The sequence below is a fragment of the Rana temporaria genome, chromosome 8 (assembly GCF_905171775.1).
Source record: "Rana temporaria chromosome 8, aRanTem1.1, whole genome shotgun sequence".
Classification (NCBI taxonomy): Eukaryota; Metazoa; Chordata; class Amphibia; order Anura; family Ranidae; genus Rana; species Rana temporaria.
The window spans coordinates 157008495-157028193 of record NC_053496.1 but is presented as its reverse complement, the minus strand read 5'-3'; the positions used below and the strand labels follow the sequence as shown (position 1 = coordinate 157028193).

The 19699-nt window shown below is 45.6% G+C and overlaps 1 protein-coding gene across 1 annotated transcript in view; it reads right to left on the bottom strand.

Annotated features, from left to right (window-relative positions):
- LOC120909264 (membrane-spanning 4-domains subfamily A member 4D-like) overlaps positions 1-7241 on the bottom strand; it is a 138292-nt gene extending 131051 nt beyond the window's left edge. Inside the window, exon 1 of the mRNA XM_040320999.1 lies at positions 7147-7241. Within this exon, the coding sequence (XP_040176933.1) occupies positions 7147-7149 (3 nt within the window). The 5' untranslated portion in view covers positions 7150-7241. The remainder of the gene's footprint in view (positions 1-7146) is intronic.
- Positions 7242-19699: the final 12458 nt, after the last annotated feature.

Genomic DNA, 19699 nt, shown 5'->3' with positions numbered 1-19699 from the left:
CGAAGTGTCTGCCTAATAATCTGTATGGAAGCCCCAGTGTGAGGGGGCGGAGATTGTCATTGCAACAGCTTTGTAAATGACATATAAGCTGTGTGTTGTACCATTAAAGTCTGTCTTGTTCCAGCATTAAGCCTTGGCTCATGTGTGGATGGTTCTGTGATTTTCTTTTATGGGAAGAAGGGACAGCTTGACGGGGATATCATTCTACTACCGTCACAATTATTTTTTATTTATTTTTTTGTGTCCCTGCTGGGGCTGCCCTGGGACAACCCTCTTCTTCCTTTGTCCCCCCGGGTCTTTTTTTTCTTTTTTTTTTTCTTTTTTTCCCTGCTCGCTCCTCCGTCCCTATCTCCCTTCCCCCTCCTCCTCTCCATCCAACCGTAACCATGCACGCAGATAAGAGAGATTCCGTTCGCCTCATGTCTATTAATATGAAGGGGGTCAACACCCCAGAGAAGTGCTCCATGGTGCGATCCAATTTAAAATGTATGAAAGCTCATGTCTGTTTTCTCCAGGATGCATTTTTGGGAGAATTTGCAGAGGGGGCAGTGCTTAGATGCATCTAAGTGCACCTCTTAAGTCTCCTTTGCTGCCATTAAACGCCTGAAGAGGAACTTCCATGCGTTCCACCTTGTGGATGTGTGGCGGAACCTTAACCCGGATCAACAAGATTATACATTCTATTCGCATCCTCATGACTCTTACACTAGGATCGATTTATTTTTGTTGCCCCAGTCTCTCCTGTCCAGGGTAACATCCGCAGCCATAGGCTCTATCACATTCTCGGACCATGCTCCGGTTTTCGTAGACATTGATCTGATATCTCCATCTCCTAAGCAATGCATGTGAAAAATGAGCGACTCCTTGCACCAGACCCTGAAGGTCATGGAGGAGCTGACCAGGGAATTGAGATTTCTCTTCCGTTCATGGATGGACACAGCAGCATCTTGACATATGGGTATTATCCTCCTGTTAGGAGATTGACTAGGCAGAAAAAACAAAATGTTAAGTGTTAAAACACATCACACAGTACAGTACCGCCCAGGGGGCGGTCCCCCTGGGTACATCCCCTCTCCCTGCATATTGCAGCTCGGTTTTTTTCTGCCTAGCACAGGAGAATAACATGGCTCCCTGTGGGCCCATGTGGCCTGGGGATTTTTATTTTTAAATTTTTTGATCCTGAGATATACATCAACTGCCGACTGGGTGACAGGCTGGTACCTTGATCCTTGTAGTCCCCCCAGTTTGGCCATCGAGCATGTCCTGGCCTTTTTAGCTATGCATTGGGCCGTCCACGACATACCCCGTTGTTCCAGGGGTGGCCGGTGAGCTTTTTGCTCCAGGGCACACATATGACCGGGCTCTGTGTCCATGTCACAGTGTGCCGGGCCGACAGCCATGCCATAACCACACGGACATTGGTTCTGTCTGGGATGCCTTCAGCTGGTCGTCGCAGGATGGGTAAGTAGCAGTCCCCCTGCTCTGGCAAGGGGGTGTACAGCTGGGGAGGTCGATAGGGGGTCCGCCTTGCTTTTCCTCTCTCCCTTCCTCCCCTCCTCCCTAGGCTCTGGGTAGCTAGAATGGCTGTGATTTGGGGGTCCACCTGGGGGGCTCCATCCTAGGACTGGGGGCTGTGCGGCGGGTAAAAGCTATCTCAGGGGTCTCATGATCAAGATTGGCTCACGGATAAGAAAAGCCAGGGCCAAACAAATTGTGGAAATCCTGGAAAAGATTAGGACTCTGGAACCCATCCATAAGAAATCCCTAGAAGTGAAGTCCCTGACAGATCTCACAGTCCTCAGATCCCAACTGCGCGCCCTGGAGTTATATAAAGCTAAAGCCACGATAGCCAAGTGTAGACACACTATCTACGAGCATAGTGACAAATGCGGGAACAGGCCCGAACTTTTGTTTTTGAGTTACTAGACAAAGTTAATGCCAAAGCCCATGCAACAGAAAAGATAGCAGACATCTTTAGGCAATGCTATACCTCTCTCTATAACCTCCCCCATCCGCAATCCACCAGGAAGACATCCTCCAGGAGGATAGCCATCCAGGAATACTTATTGCGATCGGGGTTTCCCCATATCTCAGACGACGACCTCACCGACTTTGACGAGCCTCTCTAAGCTGATGAAGTGACCTTGGCAATGGCACAAATTAAGCCGGGTAAAGCGCCGAGCCCAGATGGCTACTCTCTACTATATTATAAGACCTTTGGATACCTGTTGACCCTGCACTTTCTTTCCGCATACAATGCTGCGGGGAAGGGGATTGACCTACAGAAGGACACCTTCCAGGCTCATATAGCCATGATCCCGAAAGAGGGCAAGGATCCTCTACAGTGCCAAAATTACCGACCAATATCTATCTTAAATGTAGATCTTAAGATCTTCACCAAAATACTTTCCATGCGCCTGATTGGGCATATTCCCCAATTGGTCCACTCAGACCAAGTGGGGTTTGTCCCCACGAGAGAGGCTAGGGGACAACACAACCAAAGCGCTCAACCTGATATACGCCGTGCAGACGCGCAAAATCCCCCTGATACTTCTCTCAACCGATGCCGAAAAGGCATTTGACAGGGTGGATTGGACCTTTCTGATTGAGACCCTACGCTTCGTTGGCCTGGGGCAGAGGATGATGCACTGGATTCAGGCTATTTACTCATGCCCCTCGGCCCAAGTGAAGGTTAATGGGCACCTCTCCCAATCATTTGAGATAACTAATGGCACACGTCAGGGATGCCCCCTGTCCCCTTGATATTTATCTTGACCCTTGAGCCATTCCTGCGATCCATTCGAAACAATCCAGACATCACTGGTCTCCATCTGGATAGTACTCTATCTCCAAAGATTGCAGCATTTGCAGATGACCTTCTTTTCTTTCTGTCCAACCCTCTGATCTCTATTCTGAACTTGCTTTCAGAACTGAAGACTTATGAAGCGTTGTCTTTTTTTTGCGTGATCTATCAGAAGTCAAAGACGCTGAATGTGTTTATGCCAACCTCCACATCGACACTGTTGCGAGTGGACTTCCCCTTCAAGTGGGCCTCTGAGTTTATCAAATATCTGGGCATCTGCCTCCCCAGACGGATAGAAGAGGTATTCTCACTGAACTCCCCCCTCCCCCATTGACTGTTATTAAAAAATATGTTCTCGTGGTTTGGACGCTGCAACATTGTGAAAGTGAACGTGATGCCCCGTCTGTTGTATCACTTTCAAGCGCTCCTCATCCGGGTCCCGAGTTATTTTCATTAGGGCAGTGAACCGAACCTTGGTCACCTTTCTATGGTCATCAAAACCTCCCCGGTTAGCACAATCTACCTTGAGACTGCCAAAGCTCAGTGGTGGCATGGTGTCACCTGACACAGGTTTTAGACTGGTGTCGTCATGGTGAACTTAAACAGTGGGTTAAGGTGGAGCATATTTTGTCGGGAATGCCACTTGACTCTCTACCATGGTGCCAGTCAGACTTACCTCGGCGGGTACTAGATCACCCCACAATAGGGGGAACTAGGTAGATCTGAGAGTTGAGGACAGCTTGGGTGATCGCCTATGGCCACATCTTCCTGTCGGAAAGCATTCCGATAATTCTCTGTAGCGCCCCTACCGTCGCTGCTCATGCCCATAGTGGGAAATCAGGATTTTCTCCCCACTCCAAGACCCCAAATTTCAAGAGCTAAAAATAGTGGATCGTTCACAGGCCCGACATTTTGTTGTCAACGGTCTATGGATGACTAGACAGCAAATTATGGATGACCCAGACCTGGCAGGATTGTCTTTTTGGCAAAAAAATACAGCTGGCACACTTTCTTGGTTCCCTTCCCCCTCCGGACTAATTTCAGAACCAACTTGCCACTTTCAAACTGCTTTGCCTTAAACAAGCTCTACTTCCCCATGCGTGGTCTGTTTAACCTACCAACTACCGATAGCACCGCCAGCGGACCACAATCTTGTATATATCGCCAGTTGGGAAAGAGAGCTGGGGCTAGAGTTAGCTGAGAAACAGGTAGATAGACTATTTCTGTTCTCTTACAAGACATCGATCTGCGCCAAACACCAGGAGGTGGGCTTCAAGGTACTAACCCAGTGGTATCATACAATGTTTCCATAGAATGTTTCCCCAATGCTCGAACTTATGCTGGAGATGTGGGGAGGAGGTATAGCTCTATGCTCCACATCTTTTGGTCCTGTCGGCTTCTGCAGCCCTATTGGACTGAAGTACATCGTATTGTCCAAAAAGTCACTGACAGAACCCTACCAAAAGAGCCTGCTTTTTTTCTCGTGCACCATCATGATATACCAAGTAAAGCATACAGGAAGTCCATTCTGCCCCTCCTGATCACAGCCGCAAACGGATGCATTCTGCTGTACTGGAAACAGACGCAACCTCCGTTAATTGCCACCTGGCTCAAAAAGGTTGTTGATATTCATGCGATGGAAGATTTGGTAGCCACAGAGAAGGCCCTCCTTGAGAGATTTTCTAAAAGATGGTTTTATTGACACGTGTTCATCTACTCTGAGGAATATGCGGGACTAGTCTCATGAACCCTGGCTAAATACCAGTGTACGATTCGAACCCTCGGATCTGGAAGAGGTTCGGGTGGATGGAACTTTACTCTTGTCTTTGCCCCACCCCCTTCCTCACCTGCTCACCTTATCTTATCTCCCTCCCCCCCTCTATTTTTGTAAGGACTATATGGGTTTACCCTATCTCTCTGAAGTTCTCAACACACGGTCTTGACTGTGGACAATTTGTCATACGGGATACGGAGACTCCTTAGATCTGACCGTTTGCAGTCTGCACTTTAGTTAATTAATGAGATTACGAGGATAGCAATTTCTGTGAACTGGACCATTCCTTGTACGTTTTTGGAATCCTCCACTTGAGTATGGTTTCTGTATTTACTGTATGTTTTCTTGCAAAAATAACGTATTGGGAAAAAAAAAAATCTGAAAAGAAAAATTGCTAGGAGGTAGTAATCTTTGACAAATAGATATGCAACGACTCTCTTGCCAAAAAGTTTCCCTTTTTTTCTCCATAACAATTTTTCATTTTCTATGTGCGTTGTGCGGTGCAAGTGCCATTCTCCTCTATAAGATCCCCCACAACTACCCTTTGTTCCACCTGACCCTCCCTTCTAGATTGTAAGCTCTAACGAGCAGGGCCCTCTGATCCCTCCTGTATTGAATTGTTCTGTGACTGTACTGTCTTCCCTGATGTAAAGCGCTGCGCAAACTGTTGGCGCTATATAAACCCTGGATAATAATAATAATAATAAGATGCGAAGAATGGGGCCAGATGCCGAAGATGCACACACGCATGCACAGGAGTTACGTCAATAGTGACCGCCCAATGGGTAAAGAGGTTGATGGAGAACCTAGAAGAGGTGGTGGGTGACAGCAATGAACTGTTCTCATTTGTTTCCTTTTGGCCTGTTATACATAGAATTAAAGAATTGTATTTTATCTTTTCTACAAATGTAAAAAAAAAAAAAACCTGGATCCTGCTAGTAGTATTGTGACCTGAGAATGTCCCCTGCTTTCTACTGACTGTTATCAGTTAACATTGCTCCCATTGCTCTTTGTAGATTACAGAACCTCTCCCAAATGTTACTGAGATGAGGACAGTGGTAGGTGTTCTGCAGTCCTCTCAAGCTCAGTTTGAACCTAGATGCTGGGTGAAAACAGAACATGCTGAATTTAAATGCAGTAATGGCTCCTGCCAGTGTCATCTTAAGAGCATTATAGGCCCCCGGGCAATACAGTGCACTGGGGCCCTGTCTACACAATCACGCACGAGAATTTACTGACAAAAATCATAAAATTTACTGGCAGAACCACATTTTTTACTGCCACTGCAAACAAAGTACCTACAATTACAGTTTTCAGTGCCCAACAATGCAAATGTCAGTATTTAAACCATAAACATATAGCTAGTGCTATTAGAAATGTGTTTAAGTTAAACAAAAGTAAAAAAAAAAAAAATTTCTTCATTGACATGAAGGTCAGGTTACTATAACCCAGCCAGCACAGAGTTTCCTATTACATCAGAGTCTGCAGGATTCCCCCTTACAGTGAAAGGGAACTCTTATGTAAAGGGGAACGCTGCAGATCATGATCTAAGGGGGGAACTCTGATGTGGAGGGAGGCTATGGTGACCAGAGTCAACCTTATATCAGAGTCCACTGCTTTCTCTTTCCCACTTACATCAGGGTCCGCAGACCGAGTTCCCCCTTGCATTGTAAGGGGGAATCCTGCAGACTCTTATGTGGGGGGTACTCTGGTGACCAGAGACCACCTTCCTTAGATTAAATACACTAAGGTAAGGGGGGTCACTAATATAGGAGGGGGAACCTTTATATCAGTGCCCCTTTACATTTTTGCATTCACTCCCCCCTTACATCAGCAACCCCCCGCACTCGTGGAGGACCGGATCTTCTCAGTGATTTCCGCGAACTGGGCATGGGCAGTTCTAACCCGTCACTCTCCATAATTTTTTACTGGGGTTGCTGGGCAGCCGGTGGGGCCCCCCAGGCAAGCGGGGCCCCCGGGCAACTTCCCAGCGTGCCCAATGGAAAAGATGGCCCTGGCTCCTGCTGCAAGCAAAACTGCATCTAAAAAAGAGCATTAAAAAATGCACATCAACATAATGCGTAAAAATAGTGGATGTCAACAAACGTCAATTTAAGTGTATTAAGTGGACATCCAGTTTTATCTGAACATTAAAACAATTTACCACAGAAATAGTTTGAGATAAAGCTGGTTTGTGTTTGAGTTAAAAAAGAAATACAGAAGACATTAATGTAATAATCCCCCAGACCATTTCTGTCATCTGTCACAGGTGAGCTTTTTGTCAGCTGAAATGTCTGACAGCCTTTTTGTGCTATTACATGTCTGCATACTTGGAGTTGGTAAACAGTTACCTTGTGGGTTGACTAGTCCTGATAGAGAAAATTTTATAAAATAAATATATATATATATATATATATATATATATATATATATATTATACAAAAAAAAGAAAAAAAATAGGCTGATTCTTTGAAGTGATCACAATGTGTCGAGTAAAATGTTCTCTACAAAACCCCACCCCATAGCATAGCGTTCTATTGAACTCATGAACACTAAAAGTAGTACTTACCATCTGCCTGTGTTGCTTGCTGGAGTTCACTCTGTACAATGTGGATGCTTATGGATTCCTTACAGCTTGTAATTACTGATATCAGTGTTTCATCTGTTAACTCTGTACGTCAAAACCTAAGGCTTATCTTCTGTCATACTGACACTGTACTTTGCTCAGTCTGTTATAGTTAACGCTTCATGCAAACTACTGCGCATTTACTATAACCTAAGGATGTAGCATAAGATATCTTTTTGTTGGTTTTTTCCAATCTCCTTATGGAAGAATTTGCTTTTTTTTTCCCTTTTATTAAAATTGTATTACTATTTATGCATGATCACCATATTACACAGCACTTACATGAGAACATTTATTTGAATCCCAGTTTCCCCATGGAGATTCCAATTTCATATACCGTCCACACTAAAGCTGGTCATAGATGAGTACAAGTTTTCTTTTCATCAGCCAGCAGGCTGAACAAAACAAAAAATCAGATTCCTCTAACACAAAAAGGCAGATGGAGAAATCCCCTATCCACCAGGAAATTGTATTCTGACAGCGGGACCCGGTGTTGTCAGAACACAATGATCAGCAGCTGCAGCCGATTAGCTGTAGCTGCTGATCAACAAATGTTTTCTAGCTTGTTTGTTCGACAGGTGTTGCCACACACTGATTGAAATTCAAATGATCCCTGCTGAACCAGCCACATTTTAACCAGTTATGGGCAGTCTAAGCCACAATTTTGAAATAGGCCAGATTGTCTTTAGAATATATGAGAAACCCATCCAAACAGATGAAGAACATAAAATGTTCTTGAAGTGAATACCTCTGTGACATTTTAACCCAGGAGCCTATGGAAGAGTGCTAAATCGTTCACCTGACTTTCATCAAGGTCTATATTTGCATGTCTTACTAATGTAATGTGTAGTTGCCTGGAGCTCAGGGGCTTGTAAAGCAAGCACCAGTTTCTGCCCAAAGAGGTGATGGTGGTGGCTTGAAAAGTTGAGTACAGTGTTTACTTTATACTTGGGTTGGCATGACCATACACCGTATAAAAAAATGCTTGTGGACTTTTACTAATGATGAGTTGTGACACTTTAATGCAGTTTTATAGTTTGCATTTCTATGTTTATAGTTCTGCTTCATTTAAAGTAGTTGTAAAGCCTGTAAATACCTTCAGCATACAGCTCTCCCCAATACGTACCCAAGCCTGATGTCAATCAAGCAGCTCTTGTCCAATGAGGAGGCTCTGTGCCTCCTCATTGGCTCTGAGACAGCAGTGGGGAGCCATTGGCTACTGCTGCTGTCTGTCACAGCCAGTGAGGAGGGAACGGAGGTGAGGTCGAGCCCCGTTCTGTGTGTCTTATGGACACACAGAGGAGGGCTCAGGAGCAAGCCTGCACAAGTGACCTCATAGCAAGCTCCCTTGCTCCCTTCACTCTGCTGCCTCCAAGTGAGTACACAAAGGAAAGGAGGACTTGGATATAAGGAGTGCTCTGCAGACTTTGACGTAAGGGGTGCTTTGGGAACCCTGATGTAAGGGGGTATGCTGGGAACGCTGATGTAAGTAGGGGCTTTGTTGAGCAGAATCCCCCTTACATAACAGTTAAGTGTTTGAGTTTGGCTTGAAGAAAAGTTGGCAACACTAACTTCACTGTATTTAGAGGGGTTTAAGTCCATAAGTAGGGTTGAGCGAACCCGAACTGTAAAGTTCGGGTTCGGTACGGACTTTGTTTTTTTTTTGCTCCCGAACCCGAATAATTGGAAAAAGTTCGGGTTCGGAGTTCAGGTATGTTTTGGCGCGCTGCGCGGCAGCCAATCGCCATTTGTTTTACAACTGTGACTGGGAACTGATCACAGCCATGCCTACTTATGGCATGGCTGTGATTGGCCAGTGCAGCATGTGACCCAGCATGTGACCAGCCTCTATATTAGATAGAGGCAAACAGCACAGATCGTCACTCTGCTTTAGTTATGATAGGGAGAGGCTGCTGCTGGTTAGGGACAGTGTCAGAGAGGTGTATCTTGCTTCAGAAATCTCAACAAGAGCACACTTTATTTCTTTGATATCTGCATCATCTTATGGTTCCTGGCTCGTCACTGTTCTTTAGTTATCATAGGGAGAGGCTGCTGCTGCTTAGGGACAGTGTCATTTAGGTGTATCCTGCTTCAGAAATCTCAACAAGCACACTTTATTTCTTTGATATCTGCATGATCTTATGGTTTCTGGCTCGTCACTCTGCTTTAGTTATGATAGGGAGAGGCTGCTGCTGCTGCTTAGGGACAGTGTCAGAGAGTTGTATCCTTCCTGCTTCAGAAATCTAAACAAGCACACTTTATTCCTGTGACATCTGCTGTGCTTCATATAGTTTAGGAATTTTGTTCAGCTATAGGGACAGTCAGCAATCTATAGGTGACTCTGTATATTTAAACAGCACTGCACCTGCCACCACCTGTGCACCTGTGATATACTGTGTTTGTGTCCAGTACATAGTTCAGGGACAGGTACCAGAAATTTTCCTATAGGGACAGTCAGCAATCTATAGGTGACTCTGTATATTTCAACAGCACCTGCCACCACCTGTGCACCTGTGATATACTGTGTGTGTGTCCAGTACATAGTTCAGGGACAAGTTCCAGATATTTCCTATAGGGTCAGCAATCTATAGGTGACACTGTATATTTCAACAGCACTGCACCTGTCCCCTGTGATATACTGTCTGTGCAGTACATTGTTTAGGGCTGGGTTCCTGCTTCTTGCTATAGGTAGAGAAACATATATAGGTGAATCTCTGCCTAGTTCACCAGCACTCTACCTGTCCCCTGTGATATACTGTCTGTGCAGTACATTTTTTAGGGGTAGGTTCCTGCTTCTTGCTATAGGTAGAGAAATATATAGGTGAATCTCTGCCTATTTCACCATATTACACTATTTTTGTATTTAAAATTTCTCAAAATTAGGGCAAGACCCTAAATTTAAAAAATATGAGGAAAACGTCAAATAAGGGACGTGGCCGCGGTCGTGGTGCTGCTGGTGGAGCTCCTGTTACAGGGAGAGGACGTGGTCGATCTGTGCCAGCTACACGCACAAGTGAAACACCTTTCTCAGGTGCGAGTAGCCGACAGAGCCTGCAGCGGTATTTGGTCGGGCCTAATCCAGCTCTACGTTGAGGCGAGGAGCAGAACAGGCGGTAGTAGATTGGGTTGCTGACAGTGCCTCCAGTTCCTTCACATTGTTTTCCAACCAGTCTTGTGCTGAAAGTTCAGAGTTGGCGCTTGCAGCCAATGTCCACCATCAGTCTTTCACCTCACCCCCTTGCAAATCAGCCAAGCAGTCTGAGCCCCAAAGCATGCAGCAGTCTCTTCTTCTTTTTGATGAGTCTGTTAGCATGTGTTCCCAGGGCCATCCACCTAGCCCAGCCCCAGAAGGGGAAGAGATTGAGTGCACCGATGCCCAACCACTTATATTTCAAGATGAGTACATGGAGGGACCATCACAGCACGTCTTGGATGATGATGAAACACAGTTGCCAGCTGGTGCTTTTGCAATTGTGCAAACCGACAAGGAGGGCAGTGGTGAAGACTGGGTGGAAGATGATGTGCAGGACGATGAGGTCCTCGACCGGACATGGAATCAACCTCATGCAGGTGACCCGTGTAGTTCGGAGGAAGAGGCGGTGGTCGCACAGAGCCACCAGCAGAAGAGGGAGCAGAGTGCCAAAGCAGAGCGTTCGTCCCCTAGACAGTACGCCTGCTACTGCCCAACGCAGCAAGGGACCGAGCACACCAAAGCCAGGTCCAAGGAGTTCCCTAGCGTGGCAGTTCTTCACACAATGTGCTGATGACAAGACACGTGTGGTTTGCACGTTGTGCAATCAGAGCCTGAAGCGAGGCATAAACGTTCTCAACCTGAGCACAACCTGCATGACCAGGCATCTAAGTGCAAAGCACGAGCTGCAGTGGAGTAGGCACCTCAAAAACCAAGAAAGGTCTCTGGCTCCTCCTGCTTCCTCTTCTGCATCAGTCTCGGGCCTCTCTGCCTCTTCATCCACCTCTGTAGTGACAGTGCCACCTGCCACCCCTCAATTAGAGGACCGGCAAGCAACACTACCACTTGGGTCACCAAACATTTCCACAATGTCCCATGGAAGCATTCAGCTCTCCATCTCCCAAATACTGGAGCGTAAGAGGAAGTACCCCTCTACCCACCCACGATCCCTGGCCCTGAATGCCAGCATTTCAAAATGACTGGCCTTTGAAATGCTGTCATTCCGTCTGGTGGAGACGCAGAGTTTTAAAAGCCTGATGGCATTGGCTGTCCCACAGTACGTCGTGCCCAGCCGCCACTACTTTTCCAGGCGAGCCATCCCTTCCCTGCACAACCAAGTGGGGGACAAAATCAGGTGTGCACTGCGCAACGCCATCTGTGCCAAGGTCCACCTAACTACGGATACGTGGACCAGTAAGCATGGTCAGGGACATTATATCTCCCTAACAGCGCACTGGGTAAATGCAGTGGCTGTGGGCCTGAGGCGGATAGCAGTTTGGCGCATGTCCTTCCACCACCGAGGATTGCAGGGCGCTTCAGTTTGCCTCCTGTTCCTAACTCCTTCTACTCCGCTTCCTCATCCTCTACCGCCTCCTCATCCAGTCAGCGTAACAAATTCACCACCAACTTCAGCACAGCCATGGGTAAACGCCAGCAGGCAGTTTTAAAACTTTCCTGTTTGGGGGAAAAACCACACACCGCGCAGGAGTTGTGGAGGGACATGGAACAACAGACCGATGAGTGGTTGGCGTCAGTGAGCCTCAAGCCGGGCCTGGTGGTGTGCGATAACGGGCGAAATCTCGTAGCAGCTCTGGGCCTAGCCGGTTTGACGCACATCCCTTGCCTGGCGCATGTGCTGAATTTGGTGGTGCAGAGTTTCCTGAAAACTTACCCCGATATGCCACAGCTGCTGCAGAAAGTGCGGGCCGTCTGTGCGCACTTTCGGCGTTCTCACCCTGCTGCGGCTCGCCTGGCAGCGCTGCAGCGTAACTTCGGACTTCCCACTCACCGCCTCATATGTGATGTGCCCACAAGGTGGAACTCCACCTTGCACATGCTGGCCAGACTGTGCGAGCAGCAGCAGGCGATAGTGGAGTTCCAGCTGCAGCACGCACGCGTGAGTCGCTCTGCGGAACAGAACCACTTTACCACCAATAACTGGGCCTCCATGCGAGACCTGTGTGCCTTGTTGCGCTGTTTTGAGTACTCCACCAACATGGCCAGTGTCGATGACGCCGCTCTCAGCGTGACTATCCCAGTTCTATGCCTCCTTGAAAAAACGCTACGGGCGATGATGGAAGAGGATGTGGCACAGGAGGAGGAGGAGGAATCTGGATCATTTCCAAGGCTTTCAGGGCAGTCATTCACAAGTGGCTCCGAGGGTGGGTTCGTGCACCAACAAAGGCCAGGTACACAATTGTCCAGCAAGGGCACAGTTCTGGAGGATGACGCGGTGGAGGATGAGGAGGAGGAAGAAGACATGGAGGAGGAGGAGGAACCATGTTCACAGCAGGGTGGCATCCAGACCAGCTCATGGCCATTACTGGTGCGTGGCTGGGGGGATACAGAGGACACAGATAATACACCTCCCACAGAGGACAGCTGTTCGTTGCCTCTGGGCAGCCTGGCACACATGAGCAATTACATGCTGCAGTGTCTCCGCAACGACCGGCGTGTTTCGCACATTATAACAGATGCTGATTAGTGGGTGGCCACGCTGCTGGATCCCCGTTACAAGGACAATGCACCGTCCTTAATCCCCTCACTGGAGCGTGAACGCAAGATGCGCGAGTACAAGCGCACGCTGGTAGACGCGCTGCTGGTGCAATTCCCACCTGGCAGCGGGGGCACAGTGGAAGCAGAAGGCGAAGGCAGAGGAGGAGGAAGAGGTCGCCAACGCAGCAGGGGCACCGCCAGCACCTCAGAAGGCAGGGTTAGCATGGCCGAAATGTGGAAAAGCTTTGTCAGCACCCCACAACAAACAGCACCACCAGCTGATATGGAACGTTTTAGCAGGAGGCAGCAGTTCAGCAACATGGTGGAGCAGTATGTGTGCACACGCCTATACGTACTGAATGACGGCTATGCCCCCTTAAACTTCTGGGTCTCCAAATTGGGCACATGGCCTGAGCTTGCCCTTTACGCCTTGGAGGTGCTGGCCTGCCCTGCGGCCAGTGTATTGTCTGAATGTGTATTTAGCACGGCAGGAGGCGTTATCACAGACAAGCACAGCCGCCTGTCCAGAGCCAATGTGGACAAGCTCACGTTCATTAAAATGAACCAGGCATGGATCCCACAGAACTTGTCCGTACCTTGTGCAGAATAGACACCGGGCCGGCCTTACCCAGCCATTGTTTTTTTTTCTGATCTTTCTAGGGTTGCCATCTCATCCCTTTAAAAGCAAAAACATATTAATTACACAGGTTCTCTGGCTGATTAAGTTGCTGCTAATTAAACTCACTTGGTGCCTTATCGACAGTAAATTAGCCCCAGAACCTGTGTAATTACTCTGTGTTCTGGTTTAAAGGGATGAGGTAGCAACCCTAGATCTTTCTCACTCTTTTGGGGTTTACCCTAATTTAAAAAATACATATATTAAAAACCAAAACCTGCTGTGTTGGCTACCTCCTCCTCCTCCTCCTCCTCCTCCACCGCTGCTTCCACCTACACCGCCACATCCACCTCAACCTCCTAATACATATGGACCTCGTCCTCCTAGGTCAAAATGATTTTATTTATTTTTTATTTATTTTTTTATGTTTTATTTTATGTTATTTTGAGTTATTTCCCTATCCACATTTATTTTAAGAGTACTTGCCATGCTGTTCCCGACATTTTGCAAAATGATTTTTTTTTTATGTTATTTTGAGTTATTTCCCTATCCACATTTATTTTCAGAGTACTTGCCATGCTCTTCCTGACATTTTGCAAAAAAAAATGTATGCCATTTTGAGTTATTTCCCTATCCACATTTATTTTCAGAGTACTTGCCATGCTCTTCCCGACATTTTGCTGCCATTTGCAGCCCTCCAGCCTTTTCCCTTAGTTTTTTAGAGACATTTTTGTAGTCAAAAGTCTGGGTCCCCATTGACTTCAATGGGGTTCGGGTTCGATCCCGAACCCGAACTTTTTTTTCAAGTTCGGGTCCGAACCCGAACATCCAGGTGTCCGCTCAACTCTATCCATAAGTCCATAGTCAAGGTGAATTAAAGTACAGAAATTTGGAATAAACGGTCACAGTTTTATAGACCATATAGTGGTACAAAATGACCAATCCTAAAAAGGAAGAAGATGGTGGGTGGCAGCTGTCCTCAGAGAAAAGCCAACTCTGTAAGGGGAAGACAAGGAAACAAAAAAGGGAAGCGCCACCGAAGTGCAATATGTCAGATACTATGTTTAATCTCAAAAGAAATGCACTTACAATACACAATTACAAAACGGGCTCATCAGGGTCTCATGATGCGTGATGCGGTCTGGTCTCAGGTCCATCTAGATCCATGGATCTGCAGGCAGGGAGAGATATCAATCCTGTGGCCACCAGGAAACAGCCAGGTTCAGTGTGGAGGCTCAGATGATGATGTTACAAGAGAGCGGGACCAGGGAGAGCACCAGAAGGTGAGACTAGAAACAACAGACTATGTGCTCGGAGACAAGCTCCTTCTACAGGCCTTCAATATACTTTAATTTAATACAAGGTGAATTAAAGTGGTTCCTTCCATTAAGGTAAAAAAAAATTAGGTAACAGTATCACCCCCCCTCACCTCCCCTCCCCCTTATACTTACCTAAGCCTTCAATTGATGCAGCACTGTGCCCATCTGTAGCAGCTTTTCCTGATCTCACAGGCTTTGCTGAGGCATCAAGAGCCATTGGAGGCCAAGCCATGCTGTATGTATCTATGGACACAGGCAGCATGGCCTGGGATGAAGCCCACTGGTGTGCTCCAATAGAAAATGGGAAAAGGGGGTGGCACACTGAAAAGCGGAGCCTGGGGCGCCAGCAAGGGACCTGAGAAGAAAAGGCTCTAGGGGTATTACACGTTTGTATTTTTTTTGTTTTTTTGTTTTTTAAATCATTTTAAATAGTACTTTAGCAAATCCATGCAATTTGTGTTTCAGAGTAGAGTGGCAACTTCAGAGGCTAATCAGTCCATGCATTGGCCCCTGATGGATCTTTGTGTTTTCTTCTCCTACTACTTCCTGTTTAAAGACATCAAATTGGTCTGAAGAAGGGGACACAGATTTATGAACCATGTCGGAGTACCATTATATCTACATGTTTAAAGAGGCTGGTTGCTTCCTCTAAGCTCTCAATCATATTGGCTATTTTGCCCTGGTGAAACTTGTGGTTTCACATTGCTTCTCATGAAGCCTACAATGTCTGTGAGCTTCAATACCCACTAATACAATCTATATAGATGGTCTCTTTATGCAAAAATATTAGACAAAGGCAGCCCAGTTCCTTTACCACTACTAAGTAAAAGGCCTTAGATCTTTTGCCATGTGATTAATAAACTGATCATTATTGGGATACTGTTAACAGGGTACATTCTAATCAGTTTACCATCATATCCAGGTCGTATATTGTTGACTGGATACCTGCCTGTCTGATTGATTTTCTTGTTGTATAGAAGTTGGGGTTCTTTAAAGCCCAGGCAAAACAGTGGACACTTGAACGAACTGGTAGTCTTGGGGTTTTCTGTTATCTTCTTGCCAGAAATATGAGTTTGTGATCCCAACCATTGGTGTAGAACGTGACGTCAATATGAAATTATTTTCCTGAGTAGGCACCATGAAGTCTGCTTTATTGAAGAAAAAAAAAAAAAGCAAACAGTTGACCAGTGAGTTAATCAGTATATTGTCATATGACCTACTGTATATAAAATCAGTTCACAAAGCGGGCTGAGTTATTTTTCCTTTATATTTTTAACATCAGAATGTTCATTTAATCCTAGTAAATAAATCTTTTCCTGGTGAAATAGAAAAAGCTTATATAGATGTACAAGGAAAATATGTTATTTTATTATACACGATTGGGCAGCAAAGATGTATTATAGTGGCAGTATATATTCCACCTCCCTTTTCTGTTGGAATCCTGAATGAGATCTAGGAGAAAATTATTCAATATCTTCCAGCAAAGTTGCTGCTTATTGGAGATTTCAATTCGGTCTTATCCCCAGAGTTGGAAAGACCAAAACCTCCCAGGCAGCACTCAGCCGACCTCTATTACTGGGCACAAGCGACGGGTAACAGAACTATGGAGATGGAGAAACCCAGAAAAAAAGAGTTTACTCCTGTTTTTCCACCTCTTATAAAACGGCATCTTGAATAGATTGCTAGCATTTGCAGATTCTGCAATGTTAGCAGATATTGCAGAAGTTGCATATTTACAGAGTGGACTTTCAGATCATTCTCCTTTATTTCTGTCAATATGTACATCATTGTGGAGATTAAACCCACAATGGGTGCTATACCCAGAGATAGCAGAAAAAATTACATCCTTAATAATGGAATACTGGGAAAACAATGAGGGATCGTCCTCAGTGGATATTGTCTGGGATGCATTTAAAGCGTAACTATGAGGACAATACATCTTGAATATTGCAAGGGGATAAAAGTGGGAGATTTCTGGCAAGACTGGCACAACAAGAACATCAAGCTATAACCATAGCAGAAATTGAAACACCAGAAGGAGGAGATTCTGGAGGCCTTTAGAGAGTACTACGGTATGTTATATGCCTCTTCTCTCCCCTCCGACTTCCGCCTGAGGATTATGTTGGACCTATTGGACAGGGTAACCCTCGGGTGGCTGTCACAAGTGAAGAGATTATGAAGGTTATAAATTCATTTCCAGGGGAGAAAGCACCAGGCCTAGATGGAATTCCTGTCGAATTTTATAAAAAATATGGAGCATTATTAGCCCCAAAACTTGCAGAAGTATTTACAAGTGGGTTATTGAAAGGGGCACTCCCAGATGAGGCAGGCACATATAACTTTAACCACTTCAATACCGGGCTTTAAAACCCACCTCCTTCCCGGGCCTATTCTGGCACTTCTTTCCTACATGTACAAATCATCATTCTTTTGCTAGAAAATTACTCAGAACCCCCAAACATTATATATGTTTTTTTAGCAGACACCCTAGGGAATAAAATGGCGGTCATTGCATTGTCTTTTTATCTTGCACCGTATTTGCGCAATCATTTTTTAAACTGCTTTTTTTTGTAAAAAAAATGGTTTCATAAATTAAAAAATAACAAAACAGTAACGTTAGCCCAATTTTTTGGTAAAATATGAAAGATGATGTTACGCCGAGTAACTAGATACCTAACATGTCACGCTTTAAAATTGCGTACACTCATGGAATGGCGCCAAACTTCGTTACTTTAAAATCTCCATAGGCGACACTTTAAAATTTTTACAGGTTGCCAGTTTAGAGTTACAGAGGAGGTCTAGTGCTAGAATTGTTGCACACGCTCTAACGCACGCGGCGACACCTCACATGTGTGGTTTGAACAACGTTTACATACGTGGGCGGGACTTACGTGTGCGTACGCTTCTGAGCGCGAGCTACCGGGGACAGGGGCATTTTAATTTTTTTATTATTATTTTTTTTTTTTTATTTGACTTATTTCTTTATTTTTTACACTTTTTTTTACACTTTTTTTTTTTTTCAATCGCTTTTATTCCTATTACAAGGAATGTAAACATCCCTTGTAATAGGAATGTGTGTGACAGGTCCTCTTTAAGGAGAGATGCGGGGTCAATAAGACCCCACATCTCTCCTGCAGGCTGGAAAGAATGAGATCGTGAAAAAAAATTCACAGATCTCATTCAAACTAGCCGCAATTGCGGTTTGTTTACTTATGGGGACCCGGGCGTGACGTCATCACATCGCGCCCGGGCCTCCGACGGTCATAGAGATGACTGGTGACCAGATGGTCACCAGTCTTCTCTATGGCAAACATCCGGCGGACGGCGATCATCTCTCCGGGCCCCCGGTGGGACGGGAGAGCCCGGAGAAGCCCCGGATGGCGGCGGGAGGGGGGGGATGTCCCCTCCCGCCGCCTGTAAGAACGATCTAGCGGCGGAACCGCCGCTATGATCGTTCTTACGGTGCGCAGGATCGCCGCCGCTAAAAAATTATATCTCAATGATGCCTCCGGGTGCAGGCATCATTGAGATATCCCCCCCGCAAAGCCCATCACGTCATATGACGTCCACCCAGGATAACAGGTCCCCGTTTTGGACGTCATATGACGGCGTGCGGGTGTCAAGTGGTTAATATATAAAGGTAGGATACAAAATTATGCTCTTCATATAGGCCGATGGCATTATTAAATATAGATTTTAAAATACTGACGAAAATATTAATATTAAGATTACAACCTTTATTAACCACTTAAGGACAGAAGGTGTTTTTCAGATTCGGTGTTTACAAGACTAAAACTGTTTTTTTTGCTAGAAAATTACTTAAAACCCCCAAACATTATATATTTTTTTTCTAACACCCTAGAGAATAAAATGACGGACATCGCAATACATTTTGTAACACCGTATTTGCGCAGCGGTCTTACAAGCACACTTTTTTGGGAAAAAATTCACTTTTTTGAATTAAAAAATAAGACAACAATAAATTCTAGGGCTATAATTATTGCTCTCGCTCTAACGATCGCGGCGATACCTCACTTGTGTGGTTTGAATACCGTTTTCATATGCGGGCACTACTCGCGTATGCGGTCGTTTCTGCGCGCGAGCTCGTCGGGACGGGGTGCTTTAAAAAAAATTTTTGTTGTTTTCTTATTTATTTTTATTGATTTTATTATTTTTTACACTGAAATAAAAAAAAAAATTATCACTTTTATTCCTATTACAAGGAATGTAAACATCCCTTGTAATAGAAAAAAGCATGACAGGTCCTCTTAAATATGAGATCTGGGGTCAAAAAGACCTCAGATCTCATATTTAGACTTAAAAGCAAAAAAAAAAAAGGAAAATTTGTCATTTAAAAAAATGACAACAAAAAAATTGTCTCTTTAAGAGGCTGGGCGGGACTGACGTTTTGACGTCACTTCCGCCCAGCAGAGCTATGAGGACGGGTGGGGGCCATCTTGCCCTCACTCAAGTCCTCACACATGAGCTGGCAGCATCCGATCTCCTCCGCCGCTACCGACGGCTCCGGTAAGCGGCGGAGAGCGCGGAAGAGCGGCGGGAGGGGGGGCCCTCTCCCGCCACCGATAACGGCGATCTCGCGGCGAATCCGCCGTGGAGACCGCCGTTATCGTTTACACGGCCACCCACTGTAAAGATGGATACCTCAGTTGTGGCAGCAGCTGCTGCCGTTACTGAGATATCCATCTTTAAAAACAGGACGTATATATACAGTGGGCGGGCGTTAAGTGGTTAAAAACTATCATAGACTCAGATTAGACAGGATTTATGCCACAGAGAATAACAGATGTCAATTTACGTAGACTGTATACAAATATACATACTCATCACGATTGTGAAGGATCTAGGACGGTGGCC